The following is a 16,950-nucleotide window of genomic DNA, read 5'->3' on the forward strand; positions in this document are numbered from 1 at the left end:
TGAGGAAGCAAAGAGATTATTTTTACTTTAGCTGTTTGGGTTAAAACCATTTATTCATTACACACTAGATTGATCACTGCCACCCCCAATCAAAATTGATTAGACGTCTATCAACGTTAATGACACAGGGCGTCCTTCGGTATGTCGCTGTGGGACTCCTTGATGTGCAGGAAGCACAAGAGAACCTGCTGGAGTTCCTGGCGGTCCCTCTTCAACTGTTTAAGTGCGAACTTCTCCAAGGATGTGACTTCAGAAGCGAGGCAGAACAAGGCCTTGGAGTGGCCAAGCGGCAGGACAGGAAAAGGAGCAGAGTCGAGGAGGGCAGAAAGGAGACGGTGAGGAACAGGGACTTGTACAAGTCGAGGAAGCTGACCAGAAAACGCAAGGCATAGAAAGAGGCTATGTGATTGTTGAAAGATGAGGTTCACATCCTGGTAACACCACAGCGATTATTTGAACTGCCTGAATTATCGGACGATGTCATACGCATTTATGTATGAATGTATAAATGTATGTTTATTTAGATTTCATACTTGCACGTCACTTTTGAGATTTTAACTTATCCTGCACTGTAAAGGGAGATGCTCCACAATTTCATTGTACAACTGTATAATGATAATAAAGGACTATTTTATTCTATAAAAAGTTGTGATTGTATATACAATTTATTAATAATCCATTTATATATTATTTATAACTGTTTCTGCATGTTTTCCTCAAGTATTAAGTTTCTGATGTTAAATTGAATGATTTATTAGCTGTTGAAAACTTGCAGTAAATAAAAAGAAAAAAGTTTCTATTTTGGTCAAAAACTTATATAATATGTTAAATATTGCTATTCAAGGGGTTCGATCCCGGGCTTCGGCCTTCCTGTGTGGAGTTTGCATATTCGCCCCGTGCCTGTGTGGGTTTCCTCCGGGAACTCCGGTTTCCTCCCACATCCCAAAAACATGCATGGTAGGCTGATTGAACACTCTAAATTGTCCGTAGGTATGAGTGTGTGCGTGAATGGTTGTATGTCTCCTTGTGCCCTGCGATTGGCTGGCAACCAGTTCAGGGTGTCCCCTGCCTACTGCCCGTAGTTAGCTGGGATAGGCTCCGGCACCTCCGCGACCCTCGTGAGGAATAAGCGGCATGGAAGATGAATGAATGAATGAATGAATATTGCTATTGATCCTGAAAATATAGGGGATTATCTCTGCATTTGGTGATTTTTGTGCATCGAGTGTAGAATCTGAGAATGTTATAGCCATTTTAAGTTTTTTTATACTTATATAAAAAATAATTAATTGGGATTTTATAAGGGAACGACTTAGAATTTTTTGATGCCGCTGCTCATGGAGACTCATATATGGCTAAGCTAGGTGCCTGTTTTGGTTTTAGGTCAGTATCAGCTTTGATTTTGAAAATATTTGAATTTGAAGTAATTGAAAATAGGCCACCTACGGATCAGCCCCTTTCCCCGTGTCATGTCAAATATTATGAAGTCTATGCCTCTTGATAACAGATATGCACTTATAGAATGTAATTTGCTACCTCTCCCCCCACTTTAAACCCTGCATTTTATAATTCAGTTCATTTATGGAGTTTTACAGGCTAATGAGCTGCATTTCGTTTTGTGCAAAACCCGCACACCTGTGGCTTATAGTCCAGTGTGACTTATAAATAAAGGTTTTGTTTTTGTAAAATTTGGTGGGTTCGGCTTATAGCTAAGAGCGATTTGTTGTCTGAAAACTATGGTAGTTTTAATTTCATTGTTTATTTTATTATTTATTATTATTTATTTTCTTACAAAAAATGGGGAAAACATTAACTATTTACTTTTGCTTTCAAAGATGTATAGACATTTAAAGGGGAAAGACAGTATTCTCTTATTTATTTTTCCTCTCTGTATTTACATTTTTAATTAAAGAAAGGTGAAAAACAATAAATATTCTGTTTTTTTTTTTTTTTTTAATGTTTTAAATTGAATAAATAGAAAAAAACAGTCAATATCCTCCCCCCCTCCCATTTTAACAAATGTTTATGTATTTCAAAATTTAACAGTAAATATTCGCTTATTTCTATAGTCCTCCATCTTATTTTGTGGGCTACATATATTTTATTTAAATTTCAATTTAGCAAACCCCCCCCCCCCCCCCCCAAAATATAAATAAATAAATAAATAAATACATGAAAATAAAAACAAAGAAAAAATTGATATTACATGACGGGCCAGATTGGCATTGAGTTTTTACACCTGTGTTGTAAATTGCAATACGCCAAAATTACAGTAAAATGTCAAAACAGTTCATTAAGAGAGCAGCTCTGATTCGTCCATCAGCATCAATCGGACCCAATAAGAAGTGTGTAAAAGAGTTTTCCTACCGAATAGTAAATGTCAGTCATCTGCAGCAGGTTTTTGGTGCTTCCGTTCTCTTGCATTTCGATGGTCTCCCGGCCCCATTCCATGGAAATGCGGTTGTTCTTAGGGAAATCGGTGTACGGAGACATTTGCAGGTCACCGCTCTTGAAGATGATCTTATTGAGGTCATTCTTTTCTCTCCTGTTGGTAGAGACAAACAAGTTCAAATTCAATAATTCTTTCCACTTAAAGACCACTATCGGAGCTGTTTGAACAAAGCTCTACAGCAGCAAAAGAAATAGAGAATCTTACTTGCAACATGTGACGATGAGAGCTATGATGAGAATGAGAAGTAGAGCGCCCCCCGCAGGCGATACAACTACAGCGATCAGCTTGTAGACTGCAAGAATAAAATAATGCACATTAACCTCTTGATGCCTGAATTTACACTTAAATCTTTCAGTGCGATTGACGGTGCTAGACATGCAGTCGAGTGGCGTCCAGTCATCCTTCTGCTGTGAATTCATTCATGAGCTTGTCACTAGTAGACGTCCAATCAATTTCAACTGGGAGGGCGGCAGCGAAAGAACTTGTGTTCGTTCACTGCCAACCCTCCCATTTCAAATGGATTGGACATCTAGCCTAATAGTTAAAAATTATACATGAAGTAAAAAACAAAAATAAGTAGTTTATTATTGCATTTTTTAATGTCTTGCCACAAATTATTATTTGTTTTTTTATTATTTTAAAATGTTTCATTGAAAAAAAAAAAGGTTTATCTATGATTTCTCTTATATCGTTTTAGATTTAAAAATTTTTACCAATGTATTTAAGTTTCAAAATGTTTAATTTTTTAATATATATGTTCTATATTTTCTTCTATATGTTTCTTTTTAAAATCATTTTTATTTCAATGTATTTTCTATATTTAGTTGTTTTTTTAAATTTGATTTTTAATCATTATTTTCATGGACTGATGTTTTCCCCCAATGTTTTTTTTTTTTTTTATGTGTATTTCTTAAACATTAATTTGGGCATCAATGGCTTAAACGTGCAGCTTTTGCATTCTAATATTCCTTGGTTCCTTGCTACTCACAATTTCCGCAGTTGAATCCACCAAATCCAAACATGCAACTGGAACATGACAAAGAAGCTGCAGTCAGAATGTGGCTTGAAGTCCACCGTGAACAAGTCGGAAATGAACAAATGTATACTTACGGGACACAGGTGCCATTTTCCAGCTTGTAGCCATCGCCACATTCTGGAAAATGACAAAAGAGATTGTTTTTTGACTGGACTATATTTTTGTCACAGAAAAACAATAATAGAGCTTACCTAAGCAGGACAGGTCATCAAGGTTATGTTTGTAATAACCTGGTAGACATTGACATTGAGCGTTGCCGGTGTCATCAGTGCAGGTGGAACGCTCAGGGTTGCAATGAATCCTCTGGGCCAAACAGAGACTCTCCACTGAGAACATAGTGTGAACATCCTTAAAAGCTAGAATGATTTTGTAGATAATTTGTGTTCACATAACATTTTTATGTCCCCTAAATGTGTCAGCTAGTTTCCCAGTATCAAAGCAGAGAATGCACTGAACGGTTCTTAACTATATATCATACAAGGGCGTAGGTTTGATCTCAAGATTGGTAGGGAAGATATAACAGCATAACTTTTTGCTGGGGACGGGACATTAATAAGACCAAACAGATTATTGAACGGGGGTCAGGGCTACATTTCTCACAAATATGAATGTAATGGATAGGCTAAATGGTCAATGCAAAATAAATCTTTATTGACTTATACTAACTTTCATGTGTATTGGTTCAGGCGATACAACGTTCGATTCAAACCTTAGTTTTCAAAAACTACTGACAAAACATTTTGAAGTGCAAGTCCCTTTATCGAAAAAAACAGAAAGCTATCCAAGAATGGGTCCGATTCTGGGGGACACTGGAGCACTCCTAGACTCAAACTAATGTATATACAGTGCCTTGCAAAAGTATTCGGCCCCCTTGAACCTTGCGACCTTTCGCCACATTTCAGGCTTCAAACATAAAGATATAAAATTTTAATTTTTTGTCAAGAATCAACAACAAGTGGGACACAATCGTGAAGTGGAACAAAATTTATTGGATAATTTAAACTTTTTTAACAAATAAAAAACTGAAAAGTGGGGCGTGCAATATTATTCGGCCCCCTTGCGTTAATACTTTGTAGCGCCACCTTTTGCTCCAATTACAGCTGCAAGTCGCTAGGGGTATGTTTCTATCAGTTTTGCACATCGAGAGACTGACATTCGTGCCCATTCTTCCTTGCAAAACAGCTCGAGCTCAGTGAGGTTGGATGGAGAGTGTTTGTGAACAGCAGTCTTCAGCTCTTTCCACAGATTCTCGATTGGATTCAGGTCTGGACTTTGACTTGGCCATTCTAACACCTGGATACGTTTATTTTTTAACCATTCCATTGTAGATTTGGCTTTATGTTTTGGATCATTGTCCTTTTGGAAGATAAATCTCCATCCCAGTCTCAGGTCTTGTGCAGATACCAACAGGTTTTCTTCCAGAATGTTCCTGTATTTGGCTGCATCCATCTTCCCGTCAATTTTAACCATCTTCCCTGTCCCCGCTGAAGAAAAGCAGGCCCAAACCATGATGCTGCCACCACCATGTTTGACAGTGGAGATGGTGTGTTAAGGGTGATGAGCTTTGTTGCTTTTACGCCAAACATATCGTTTTGCATTGTGGCCAAAAAGTTCAATTTTGGTTTCATCTGACCAGAGCACCTTCTTCCACATGTTTGGTGTGTCTCCCAGGTGGCTTGTGGCAAACTTTAAACGAGACTTTTTATGGATATCTCTGAGAAATGGCTTTATTCTTGCCACTCTTCCATAAAGGCCAGATTTGTGCAGTGTACGACTGATTGTTGTCCTATGGACAGACTCTCCCACCTCAGCTGTAGATGTCTGCAGTTCATCCAGAGTGATCATGGGCCTCTTGGCTGCATCTCTGATCAGTTTTCTCCTTGTTTGAGAAGAAAGTTTGGAAGGACGACCGGGTCTTGGAAGATTTGCAGTGGTCTGATGCTCCTTCCATTTCAATATGATGGTTTGCACAGTGCTCCTAGAGATGTTTAAAGCTTGGGAAATCTTTTTGTATCCAAATCCAGCTTTAAACTTCTCCACAACAGTATCTCGGACCTGCATGGTGTGTTCCTTGGTTTTCATAATGCTCTCTGCACTTTAAACAGAACCCTGAGATTATCACAGAGCAGGTGCATTTATACGGAGACTTGATTATACACATTTGGATTCTATTTATCATCATCGGTCATTTAGGACAACATTGGATCATTCAGAGATCCTCACTGAACTTCTGGAGTGAGTTTGCTGCACTGAAAGTAAAGGGGCCGAATATTATTGCACGCCCCGCTTTTCAGTTTTTTATTTGTTAAAAAAGTTTAAATTATCCAATAAATGTTGTTCCACTTCACGATTGTGTCCCACTTGTTGTTGATTCTTGACAAAAAAATTAAATTTCATATCTTTATGTTTGAAGCCTGAAATGTGGCGAAAGGTTGCAAGATTCAAGGGGGCCGAATACTTTTGCAAGGCACTGTATATATATATATATATATATATATATATATATATATATATATATATATATATATATATACATATATGTATACATATATGTATACATATATATATATATTAGGGGTATAACGGTACACAAAAATCTCGGTTCGGTACGTACCTCGGTTTTGAGGTCACAGTTCGGTTTTCGGTACAGTGCTATTTGTTTATTACACACTTTTGTGCTTTCAACAATAGGAACATTAGCCTATACAAAGCTAGAATTAGAATTCTGCTCAAAAATAGAAAATACAATATTCTAAAATGTAGATATTTTGAAAAACAAAATAAAAATAAATAACATTGGCTCAGACTTTTTCTTTAAACAAATATCCGATGTGCAAAATTTAACAGTTGCAATACTGAACAGTTTCAAGTTTCTCATATTAATTTTATGACCACAGCCTTGAAAAGAAAGGGTTACATTTAGGGCTGTCAAACGATTAAAAGTTTCAATCGAGTTAATCACAGCTTAAAAATTAATTAATCGCAATTCAAACCATCTCTAACATATGCCATATTTTTCTGTAAATTATTTTTGTAATGGAAAGATAAGACACAAGACGGATATATACATTCAACATACTGTACATAAGTACAGTATTTGTTGATTATAACAATAAATTCACAAGATGGCATTAACATTCTTCTATTGAAGACATTTTCTTTTTCTTTGCAAAAACAAACACACAACAGAGCCTTAGAACAGTAACAAAAAAAGTATTATTTATAATGTGTGCGAAGTGTGTGTAGTGTACACATAAATGTGGCCCTCTTCTCTACTCATCCTCTACCCAGTCGCTGAGGCAAACCAACTTATTTACATTTTCTGAGAGTTGTTCCATCTATATTCTTTTTTAATTTGAAATCCCCCACCCAGGGGGCCAACCTGCTTTTCTTCCATGTTTACATTTAACCGTTACCCACGCTGCTCACTTCTGAGTGGCGCGACGGCCCTGGCCGTTTAATTGTTTTCTTTTTTTAGACTGTCAGTCAGCTGATCGTCGCATCCGCCAGCTGGCTGCCTCCCCTCCCAACGTGACAAACTCTGATTGATGCAGGACGGGAAGATGACGTCGCCGCCGCTGATGGGCCACCCGAGGAAGGGTACCAACTTCAAAAACTAGCCGCTTTCAACACTCTGAGAGTTCGCATTTGACAGCGTACCTCCTCTCCTCGCCCGCTGTTTGCTCGCCGTTCATTCACCTGTGCATTTGATCGCTACCTTGTTACACTTCCGCTGACCTCACTGTTCGGTGAGGTCTTTTGTGTTCATTCGTTATTGGATCGTTTTTGTTCACCACTGTAAATAAGAGCACCACAGCAGTAGGCGTATACAGCAGCCATTTTGTTTTTCCTTTTTACGATCAGGGTTTACTTAGCGGGTGGGGTTTAAGTGTAGTTTCATTTTGTTTGTTGTTTTGGCCTGGGCTTACGCTGAAGCCAGCTTCTTCCACATTTTGTATATTTTGTTCATTGCGAGTTCGACTTGTGTGAATAAATTTGTGTCCACTTGCAACTTGTGTGTGTGGCTCGTTTTATGTTAGGCCCTTAGCGAGCCGTCCGTGGGACGTAACAGTGGGATTATGGGATGCATGAGCGGGTCATTTCGTGCTTGCATTAAATGCGTCAAATATTTTAACGTGATTAATTCAAAAAATTAATTACCGCCCGTTAACGCGCTAAATTTAACAGCACTAGATTACGTCAGAAACTCGTTCGGTACGCCTCCGTTCCGAACCGAGCACCCTGTACCGAAACAGTTCAATACAAATACATGTACCGTTACACTCCTCATATATATATATATATATACATATGTATATAGGGCTGTCAAACGATTAAAATTTTTAATCGAGTTAATCACAACTTAAAAATTAATTTATCGTAATTAATCGCAATTAAAACCATCTCTAAAATATGCCATATTTTTCTGTAAATTATTATTGGAATGGACAGATAAGACACGAGACGGATATATACATTCAACATACTGTACATAAGTACCGTATTTGTTTATTATAACAATAAATCCACAAGATGGCATTAACATTATTGACATTATTTCTGTTAAAGGGATCCACGGATAGAAAGACTTGTAGTTCTTAAAAGATAAACGTTAGTACAAGTTATACTAATTTTATATTAAAACCCCTCTTAATGTTTTCGTTTTAATAAAATTTGTAAAATTTTCAATCAAAAAACAAACTAGTACCTCGCCATTGTTGACATCGCCGAGCGGGACGTCACATGGGCTCCCTGCCATACTTCCACAGTGTCTTTAACTACGTAAGGTAGTGATTGAAATACACCACAAGGTGTCAATTGCTAGTTTTAAATTCATTTAGAAATAAAGCCAAATAATGTGTTTTGTCCCCCGACTGATGCCTTAGTTCCCTGTTTACTGGTCCGTCCATTGTAATTCACGTCATTTGAGTGCTGGCTTCACAATGTTTGAGACCTCTGATAGTTTGTATATTGTGACTAAATATTGCCATCCAGTGTATTTGTTGAACTAAGTGAAATGTTTGAATAGAGTTTAACCAAAGTCTGAGTAAGTTTTATTTGTATTTTGCATAGCTATTTTGATTGGGAATGCCAGTTCACTTTGCACTGTTGTTTAACTGCGTGAGAATAGGGCCTCATTAATACAGATTGAAGCGCTTTTCTTTTTGTGGACATTACCTTTTTTTTTTTAGAGAGATATTATTTTTGTTGTGCTTTCACTAAATGACACTTACGTTTGTTGTGAAGGAGTTGCCGAATCTTATGCCAATAAACGGCGCGGTCCAATGAACGCCTGTGTCCACTCGCCTTTTGTAACATTCTGATATAGAATTATCCGAGGCAACCTGAAGTGCACGCTGCGCCAATGTTTACTCACGTGATGCAGGAGTGAGTTAGAGTTACGGCCTGCCGATAGCCTTAAGCTGTCTTAATGTTGAAGCTGAATGTGCTAATAAAGAAACAAAGTGCCAGCACGTCGCATGTGGCATACCTTTGTTAAGAAAAAGCAAAAAACAAGACACGTTTCTCAGCCTCTTAGCTCTCAAGTGAGTCATTGTAATCTGTTTGAGGCAATGCATGAGCGGGTCATTCCGCGCATGCGTTAAATTTGTCAAATATTTTAACTTGATTAATTTAAAAAATGAATTACCGTCCGTTAACATGATAAATTTGACAGCACTAATCTATATATACAGTGCCTTGCAAAAGTATTCGGCTCCCTTGAATCTTGCAACCTTTCGCCACATTTCAGGCTTCATACATAAAGATATGAAATTTAATTTTTTTGTCAAGAATCAACGACAAGCGGGACACAATCGTGAAGTGGAACAACATTTATTGGATAATTTAAACTTTTTTAATAAAAAACTGAAAAGTGGGGCGTGCAATATTATTCGGCCCCTTATATATGTATATATTTGTATAAATGCACCTGCTCTGTGATAGTCTCAGGGTTCTGTTTAAAGTGCAGAGAGCATTATGAAAACCAAGGAACACACCAGGCAGGTCCGAGATACTGTTGTGGAGAAGTTTAAAGCCGGATTTGGATACAAAAAGATTTCCCAAGCTTTAAACATCTCAAGGAGCGCTGTGCAAGCCATCATATTGAAATGGAAGGAGCATCAGACCACTGCAAATCTACCAAGACCCGGCCGTCCTTCCAAACTTTCTTCTCAAACAAGGAGAAAACTGATCAGAGATGCAGCCAAGAGGCCCATGATCACTCTGGATGAACTGCAGAGATCTACAGCTGAGGTGGGAGAGTCTGTCCATAGGACAACAATCAGTCGTACACTGCACAAATCTGGCCTTTATGGAAGAGTGGCAAGAAGAAAGCCATTTCTCAAAGATATCCATAAAAAGTCTCGTTTAAAGTTTGCCACAAGCCACCTGGGAGACACACCAAACATGTGGAAGAAGGTGCTCTGGTCAGATGAAACCAAAATTGAACTTTTTGGCCACAATGCAAAACGATATGTTTGGCGTAAAAGCAACACAGCTCATCACCCTGAACACACCATCCCCACTGTCAAACATGGTGGTGGCATCATCATGGTTTGGGCCTGCTTTTCTTCAGCAGGGACAGGGAAGATGGTTAAAACTGACGGGAAGATGGATGCAGCCAAATACAGGAACATTCTGGAAGAAAACCTGTTGGTATCTGCACAAGACCTGAGACTGGGACGGAGATTTATCTTCCAACAGGACAATGATCCAAAACATAAAGCCAAATCTACAATGGAATGGTTCAAAAATAAACGTATCCAGGTGTTAGAATGGCCAAGTCAAAGTCCAGACCTGAATCCAATCGAGAATCTGTGGAAAGAGCTGAAGACTGCTGTTCACAAACACTCTCCATCCAATCACACTGAGCTCGAGCTGTTTTGCAAGGAAGAATGGGCAAGAATGTCAGTCTCTCGATGTGCAAAACTGATAGAAACATACCCCAAGCGACTTGCAGCTGTAATTGGAGCAAAAGGTGGCGCTACAAGGGGGGCCGAATAATATTGCACGCCCCACTTTTCAAAAAATTAAAATTTTATATCTTTATGTTTGAAGCCTGAAATGTGGTGAAAGGTTGCAAGGTTCAAGGGGGCTGAATACTTTTGCAAGGCACTGTAAATAAACAGCTACGTACTTTACGTAGCGCATGGCTTCCTCCATTTAAAATCAACAATATTGAAAGCATCATTTATTTTAGAACTGGTTTAACAAATATGGAACATGGACTTCAGATCATCAGATCTGACGGTGAAGTCTATGTATGGAAATCACTAATATTTTGCTTCTTCTTCAACCAATAGAAAGATTTACCGTAATTTTCGGACTATTAGCCGCTACTTTTTTCCCCCTCATTTTTAATCCTGCAGTGATGGTTATTTGTTGGTTTATTGGTTTAATCGTAAACACTTTATTGACAGCGTCGTCATAAGACTGCCATGCGCCCATAATAATTATGACATGACACTATAATGGGCATTACTGAAAGAACATGACAGATGTCATTAAGTGTCACCCGGCAATTTATGTCACTAACTCTATTTATATCCAGCTGGGATCTTATACATCCTTTCAAAAGTGAGATTAAGTCACACCTGGGAGAGGGTTGTCAAGTCTAGGTTTATTGTTGTGTTTCTTCCTGTTTTATTTTGAAGCCTCACCCTCCTGTTTCTACCACTCACCCTTCCTACTGCCTCACCTGTCTCTGATTGTAATTACCTATTGTTCCCACTTGTGCCCCATTCCTCATGTGTTTGTCATGCCAAAGTGTCTTCGCCCTTCGTTGCCACTACAGCAAGGATCCATAGCCAAAGATGTTCTTCATTGTAAGTTTGTTCATAGTGATCTGCCATAGTCGTCGTTATTTTGTGCCTAGTTGTCTATAGTGATGCATCTGTGAGGCCTCATGAAGCGCGTCAACACAATGACACACTGTGTTGACACTGTGTTGATACTGTCATTGAATACTGACACCTGCTGGACATCAAAGTTCCCTGCAGGCAACTCTCTTGACAGACTGACACTGATTTGATGACCTAGCTGGCCTCAAATCATGTGACCAATGACATGTGACCCTCTTTACTGCCTCATTCATACTTAGTCAGGAAGTGGTTTGGCCCATTGATCAGTGCTTTGAAATACTGAAGGCTACCAGATTAGTTTTAAACGAATGAAAGGGCTCTGTAACAGCACCTAGGAGTGACGAGACGTGAGATCGACTTCTGCGTAAGGTTTCTTTATTTGCCATTCAATTTACGTCACCATGAAACTCAAACTGATACGATGCGATGCTTATCCTTTTGGATTGCTTTGAATAGCCTTTGATGGTTTGCTTTGGTTATTGCTCTGCAATGGAAACAACCAGGAAGAGATTTGGAAATTCTACTTGGAGCTTTAATGTTTTTTAGCACATAAAACGCTACTCTTACCCCACAGCTTTAGCTTGTTACTTACTTTATTTTTTGTTGGAGTGGCTCTATAATATCACCAATTAGACGTGCCAAAAGTAGTCAAATGACTACGATCACGCAGGTGGTGTCGAATCACTTGGCATCTTCAAAGTGACGTCAAAAATCAACACGTGCAGATTTCTCTCCCAATTTTTATTTGGCGCTGACGGACCACGGAAAAACCCGAGTTATGATCGTTTTCGTTTCATTCTAGAAATTATGTTCATCCGTGCCACTCTTGCGCTTTGGACTACTGACGTTTCATTTTTCTAGTGCAGAGGTTTTTAACCTTGCTAAAGGTACCGAACCCCAAAAGTTTCACATGTAGATTCACTGAACCCTTTGAAATTGGATAATTAAGCATTTTTTTCCAATTCAAAACCGATATATTTAAGCAGCCTAGCCAACTAATAATTTCGCAATTGCTATTCAAAATTCTTCTCATTTTGACAGATTGTTTTATAAACAGGTCAAAATTTGAGACTACGCTGTCCATTGGTATTCCCAATACCCAGTGCAAGTCAACCTTCCGCTGTGCAAACCAGCTCCCATGAGATCGAGGACTAGCAGCAAAAAGAAATGGATTAAGCCTGTAAATTGGGAGTAAACCAGTCCAAAACCTAGTCTAAAAAGACACTTTGCCTAGATTTAATCAGTGTACGAAAATAAGGCTCTGCGTTTCTTGAACTTCACCGAACCCCTTAGACTGGGGTTTGAGCCAACCCAGGTTAAGAACCACTGTTCTAGTGGGAAATCGATGATTTGCATATTATGGTCATGCATTAGTTTTTTTAATTATAATGATAATAGTTCATAGAGAAGAAGTAACGCTGAAAAAAAGAAATCTGACTTTTGAAACAGCCATTAGTGAATTATTCAGATGACTACTTTGACCTGAGTCATATTATTTTGAAGTCATGCTACTCTTACTCAAGTACAAATGTCTCCTTACCCATAAAATGAATCCATAAAGGTTTTGATCACAAATCATTTTAACTTGTACGTTGGTTTCTCCAGTATTGATCTCATTTTTAGGGAAATCAAGTCAGAAAGGTATGATCACAAGTCCCAAGTGTCCAATCCCCAAGAATGGCAAAGAGCAAAACAGAGCTGACTTTTGGACATACTGAAAACAAAAGCATCCCGTCAATGTCAGATGAAACCACAATTGCAATCTCTTTTGTGTGACACGAGCTTAAGGTTACAGCTAGTCACCTCAGGGTAACTCATCTGTAATATCTCACTTCAAAGTCATAAAAGTAGCTCTCCACAAATTCAAGCCCAGCTTCAGTCAGCAGGAAGTGCACTTTTGGGCCTAGAAGGAGGACGTGAAATAATCCTTTCGCATTGTATGTAAGAATGCTTTTCGTTTTGCAGAACAACTGCAGCTCAACATTCCAAACTTGTGCGCCGAGACAGACACCGTCTTCTCCAAAACAATGGCTGAACGTCTGGAGGACCATCTTAAATGTCCCACCTGTCTGGACATCTTCCAAGATCCCGTCATGCTGCTGCCGTGTAGTCACAACTTCTGCCGTGCGTGTCTGCAGCATTGGAAGGACACAGGAGAACGATCGTGTCCACTCTGTAGGACACTGTTTAGTTGGATAGATCCGCCTCCGAACTTGGCACTGAAGAATTTGTGTGAGAACCTTTCACGAGCCTCAGTCAAGTTAGAAGAGATGTGTAGCTTGCACAAAGAAGAACTCAAACTCTTCTGTTTGGACCACCAAGAGCGTGTGTGCCTCATCTGCAGAGACGCAGAAATACACACTGGTCACCAGTTCCGGCCCCTCGAAGAAGTTGTGAAAGGTCATCGTGAGGAACTCAAGAAAGGCCTGCAGAAGGCCAAGGAAAGACTCAAAGATTACAACGACTGCCGAGAGAGCTGCAATGAACAGGCAGAGTACATCAAAGTCCAGAAGAAGAAGGTCGAACGCAAGATTAAGAAGGATTTTGAGGAGCTCCGTCGCTTTCTTGACGTCGAGGAGAAGGCCAGGTTGGCAGCGGTCAGGGAGGAAGAGAGGAACAAGATTCAAAGGATGAAGGAGAAGATCGCAGCTCTCGGAAAACAAATGGCCACTCTCTCGAGTGTCATCAGAAGCACTGAGGAGCAGCTGGAGCCTAGCAATGTTTCTTTCATGAAGAAGTTCAAGACTGCGATGAGCGGGATCCAAGAGATCCCCGATAAACCGGAGGATCTCCGAGGTGGTCTTCTGGATGAAGCCAAACACGTGGGCAATCTCATGTTCAACGTGTGGGAGCGACTGAAGGAGACACTCGTCTACCATCCTGTCATTCTGGACCCCAACACGGCTGATCCAGAACTCAGTCTGTCCGAAGATCTGAGCTGTCTGACTTTAAAAGAAGCACAGCAGCAGCGTCCAAAGAATCCAGAAAGGTTCAAGTGGGAGTCCGTGCTGGGTTGTGCTTTAGACTGGGGAAGACACGTGTGGGACGTTGAGGTGGGAGACAACAATGACTGGCAAGTGGGGGTTGCGTGGGGGGACCCTTGTTTGCCAGAGAAAATGAATAGTTGGTTAACTGCATTTTGGGATGGGAAATACACAAATTTCAATGACCAATTTGGAGAGTGGAATCTGCCTGTCAAAGTGCAGAAGATCCGAGTTAAAGTGGACATGAATGAAAGGTCATTTTCCATCTCTGAACCTCTTACAAACATTGAATTGTGGAAACATATGAAGTCTTCCAATTGGCCAGACTTGTGCGGTAACACCAAAATGTATCCTTATTTCCGGACGGCACATAAAATTCCTCTAAAGATAATCCCCATTCCACCTCTTGTTACGATTGCCATCAGTTAGCCGTCATGTTGACACGGGCTGAACAGCTTGATTTTCTGCTTTTTAATGTCATCTGAATCATTCGTTTTCTTTTTCCACATGATTTGACTCTCATTTATTGGCCAGGTCATTCGACGGGACTTTACTATAGAAAGTCAAGTCGAAATAATGAAGCAAGTAATCAGTATTCTTTTCTCCCAATACTTTTGCACTTGTACTTGTGTGCATACTATTTTTACTTTAATGTGAGTAATATTTGGAAGTAATGCTACTTTGACTTGAGTACAACTTTTGGCGACTCTCTTGGTAACATTGATTTACTTGCACTCCAGTCATTTTTCAAAAGTACTTTGAGTGATTATATTTGGAAGTAATGGTACTCTTACTCAAGTACAACTTTTGGCTTCTCTCTTGATAACATTGATTTACTTGTACTACTTTAATACTTGTACTACAGTCATGTTTTTATTTTATAAGTACTTTGAGTGATTTTATTTGAAAATAATGCTACTCTTACTCGAGTACAATGTTTGGCTTCTCATTACAGTTTTAAAAATAAGACACAAGTTACTTGTGACTGAGTTAAGTTTATTTTAAAGTAATGCTATTACTCACGTACAATGTTTGGATTCTCATAACAGTTTTAAAAATAAGACAAGTTACTTGTGATTGAGTTACAGGATGTTATTTTAAAGTAATGCTACTCTTACTCGAGTACAATGTTTGGCTTCTCATTACAGTTTTAAAAACAAATAAGACACAAGTTACCTGTGACTAAGTTAAGTTTATTTTAAAGAAATGCTACTCTTACGTACAATTTTTGGCTTCTCATTACAGTTTTAAAAACAAATAAGACACAAGTTACCTGTGACTAAGTTAAGTTTATTTTAAAGAAATGCTACTCTTACGTACAATGTTTGGGTTCTCATAACAGTTATAAAAATAAATAAGACACAAGTTACTTGTGATTGAGTTATAGTATGTTATTTTAAAGTAATGCTACTCTTACTCACTACTCTACTGATGACATTTTAAAATTAAATGATAATAAACATTTACTATCGTAATTACTTGAGTATTCTTATCACCGAATACTTTCTGACTTGTACAGGACTTGAGTGAATTTTCTGCAACTTGAGTCATCATATGTTGAAGTAAAGTTTCAACTTTTCAGCTTGCTTGAGTAAATTACAGGTAGTCCCCGGGTTACGACGTACCCGACTTACGTGATTTCGACTTTATTACGCTAGAGTCTCGACCAACATTTCGGCTCCAGTCGTTTTTTTTTTTGTTTCTTTGTTTGTTTGTTTTTTTAAGTCACAAAACAGTGTAGAGTACAACAGAGGATTAGGGCCCCCCCAAAAAAGGGGGGGACTAAGAGATTAAAGTCGCACTGGTAATATGAGAAAAAAATGTATCATTACATTGGGTAAATTGCTATGCACTTTACGTACATGTACCTTAGCTGGGAGCTACGACGAAGCTTCAATATAAAGCCATCTATTGATTATAATTTGATGTGGATGACCCAAAAGATTTCCTCATTTAATAGACTTAGGAGATGCACAATATTATTCCAATTCGCTATGATGTCACGTCGTAAAGCTACTACCATAGACTTCATAATGATATTGACGTGACACATTACACAGACACTGCGCCACGCCTTCCAGTAGGGGCCGTCCCACACTCCAATTCAGTCATCTAAGTCGGTCGTAGTTATTCTCAAACGCATGCAGCGATCCATCGCCGGATTTAGGTTAAAAAAGTACGAAAGCTGTACCACATACAAACAGGAAGGATCGTCTCAGGAGTGATTTGTTCGAGGATTCGAGGTAATTATTATATTTTTCGTAACATTGCATGCATTTTGAAACATTGTGAAAAAAATTAATGGGAAAAATTAACCGGCACGGCATTGCTGTTTATAATTCGCAATATTTGCGTAAAATAAAAGCTAACTGCCCGTTTTTTTTCCTTTTAACCAAGACTCGAGACTGTTTTACGTCCATATCAATAAAGAATTCAGGGATTTAAGCATTTATTCACAAGAATTTTCACCGTAAAAAGCTCTTTGTGGTGATAAGGAGGCGCCACAGTGGCTTAAAGACTAGCAGCACATTCGACATATTTACGTAAAATAAATGCTAACTGCCCGGTTTTTTTTTTTTCATTTAACCAAGAATCCACTGTTTTACGTCCATATCT

General features: G+C 38.8%; 2 protein-coding genes across 3 annotated transcripts in view; one reads left to right on the plus strand and one right to left on the minus strand.

Moving 5' to 3' along the window:
• The window catches only part of LOC130927306 (protein HEG-like), a 46,222-nt gene that overhangs the window by 1,063 nt on the left and 28,209 nt on the right, over positions 1-16,950 (minus strand). Inside the window, exons 9-13 of the mRNA XM_057853020.1 lie at positions 3,680-3,814; positions 3,563-3,605; positions 3,441-3,478; positions 2,657-2,744; positions 2,368-2,545 (exon numbers count right to left, since the gene is read on the minus strand). Coding sequence (XP_057709003.1) covers positions 2,368-2,545; positions 2,657-2,744; positions 3,441-3,478; positions 3,563-3,605; positions 3,680-3,814 — 482 coding nt within the window. The remainder of the gene's footprint in view (positions 1-2,367; positions 2,546-2,656; positions 2,745-3,440; positions 3,479-3,562; positions 3,606-3,679; positions 3,815-16,950) is intronic.
• On the plus strand, positions 11,595-16,788 carry LOC130927307 (E3 ubiquitin-protein ligase TRIM39-like). Of its 2 annotated transcripts, XM_057853022.1 has the most exons (3): positions 11,595-11,714; positions 12,956-12,991; positions 13,316-16,788. In XM_057853022.1, exon 3 carries the CDS (start codon positions 13,378-13,380, stop codon positions 14,761-14,763), a length of 1,386 nt encoding a protein of 461 aa, XP_057709005.1. In that variant the 5' UTR covers positions 11,595-11,714; positions 12,956-12,991; positions 13,316-13,377; the 3' UTR covers positions 14,764-16,788. The 2 variants fall into 2 exon arrangements, with proteins under 2 accessions (XP_057709005.1, XP_057709004.1); XM_057853021.1 differs by lacking the exon at positions 12,956-12,991 and having other exon boundaries at positions 11,597-11,714.

Source organism: Corythoichthys intestinalis, chromosome 12 (genome assembly GCF_030265065.1).
Source record: "Corythoichthys intestinalis isolate RoL2023-P3 chromosome 12, ASM3026506v1, whole genome shotgun sequence".
In the NCBI taxonomy this organism is placed as follows: Eukaryota; Metazoa; Chordata; class Actinopteri; order Syngnathiformes; family Syngnathidae; genus Corythoichthys; species Corythoichthys intestinalis.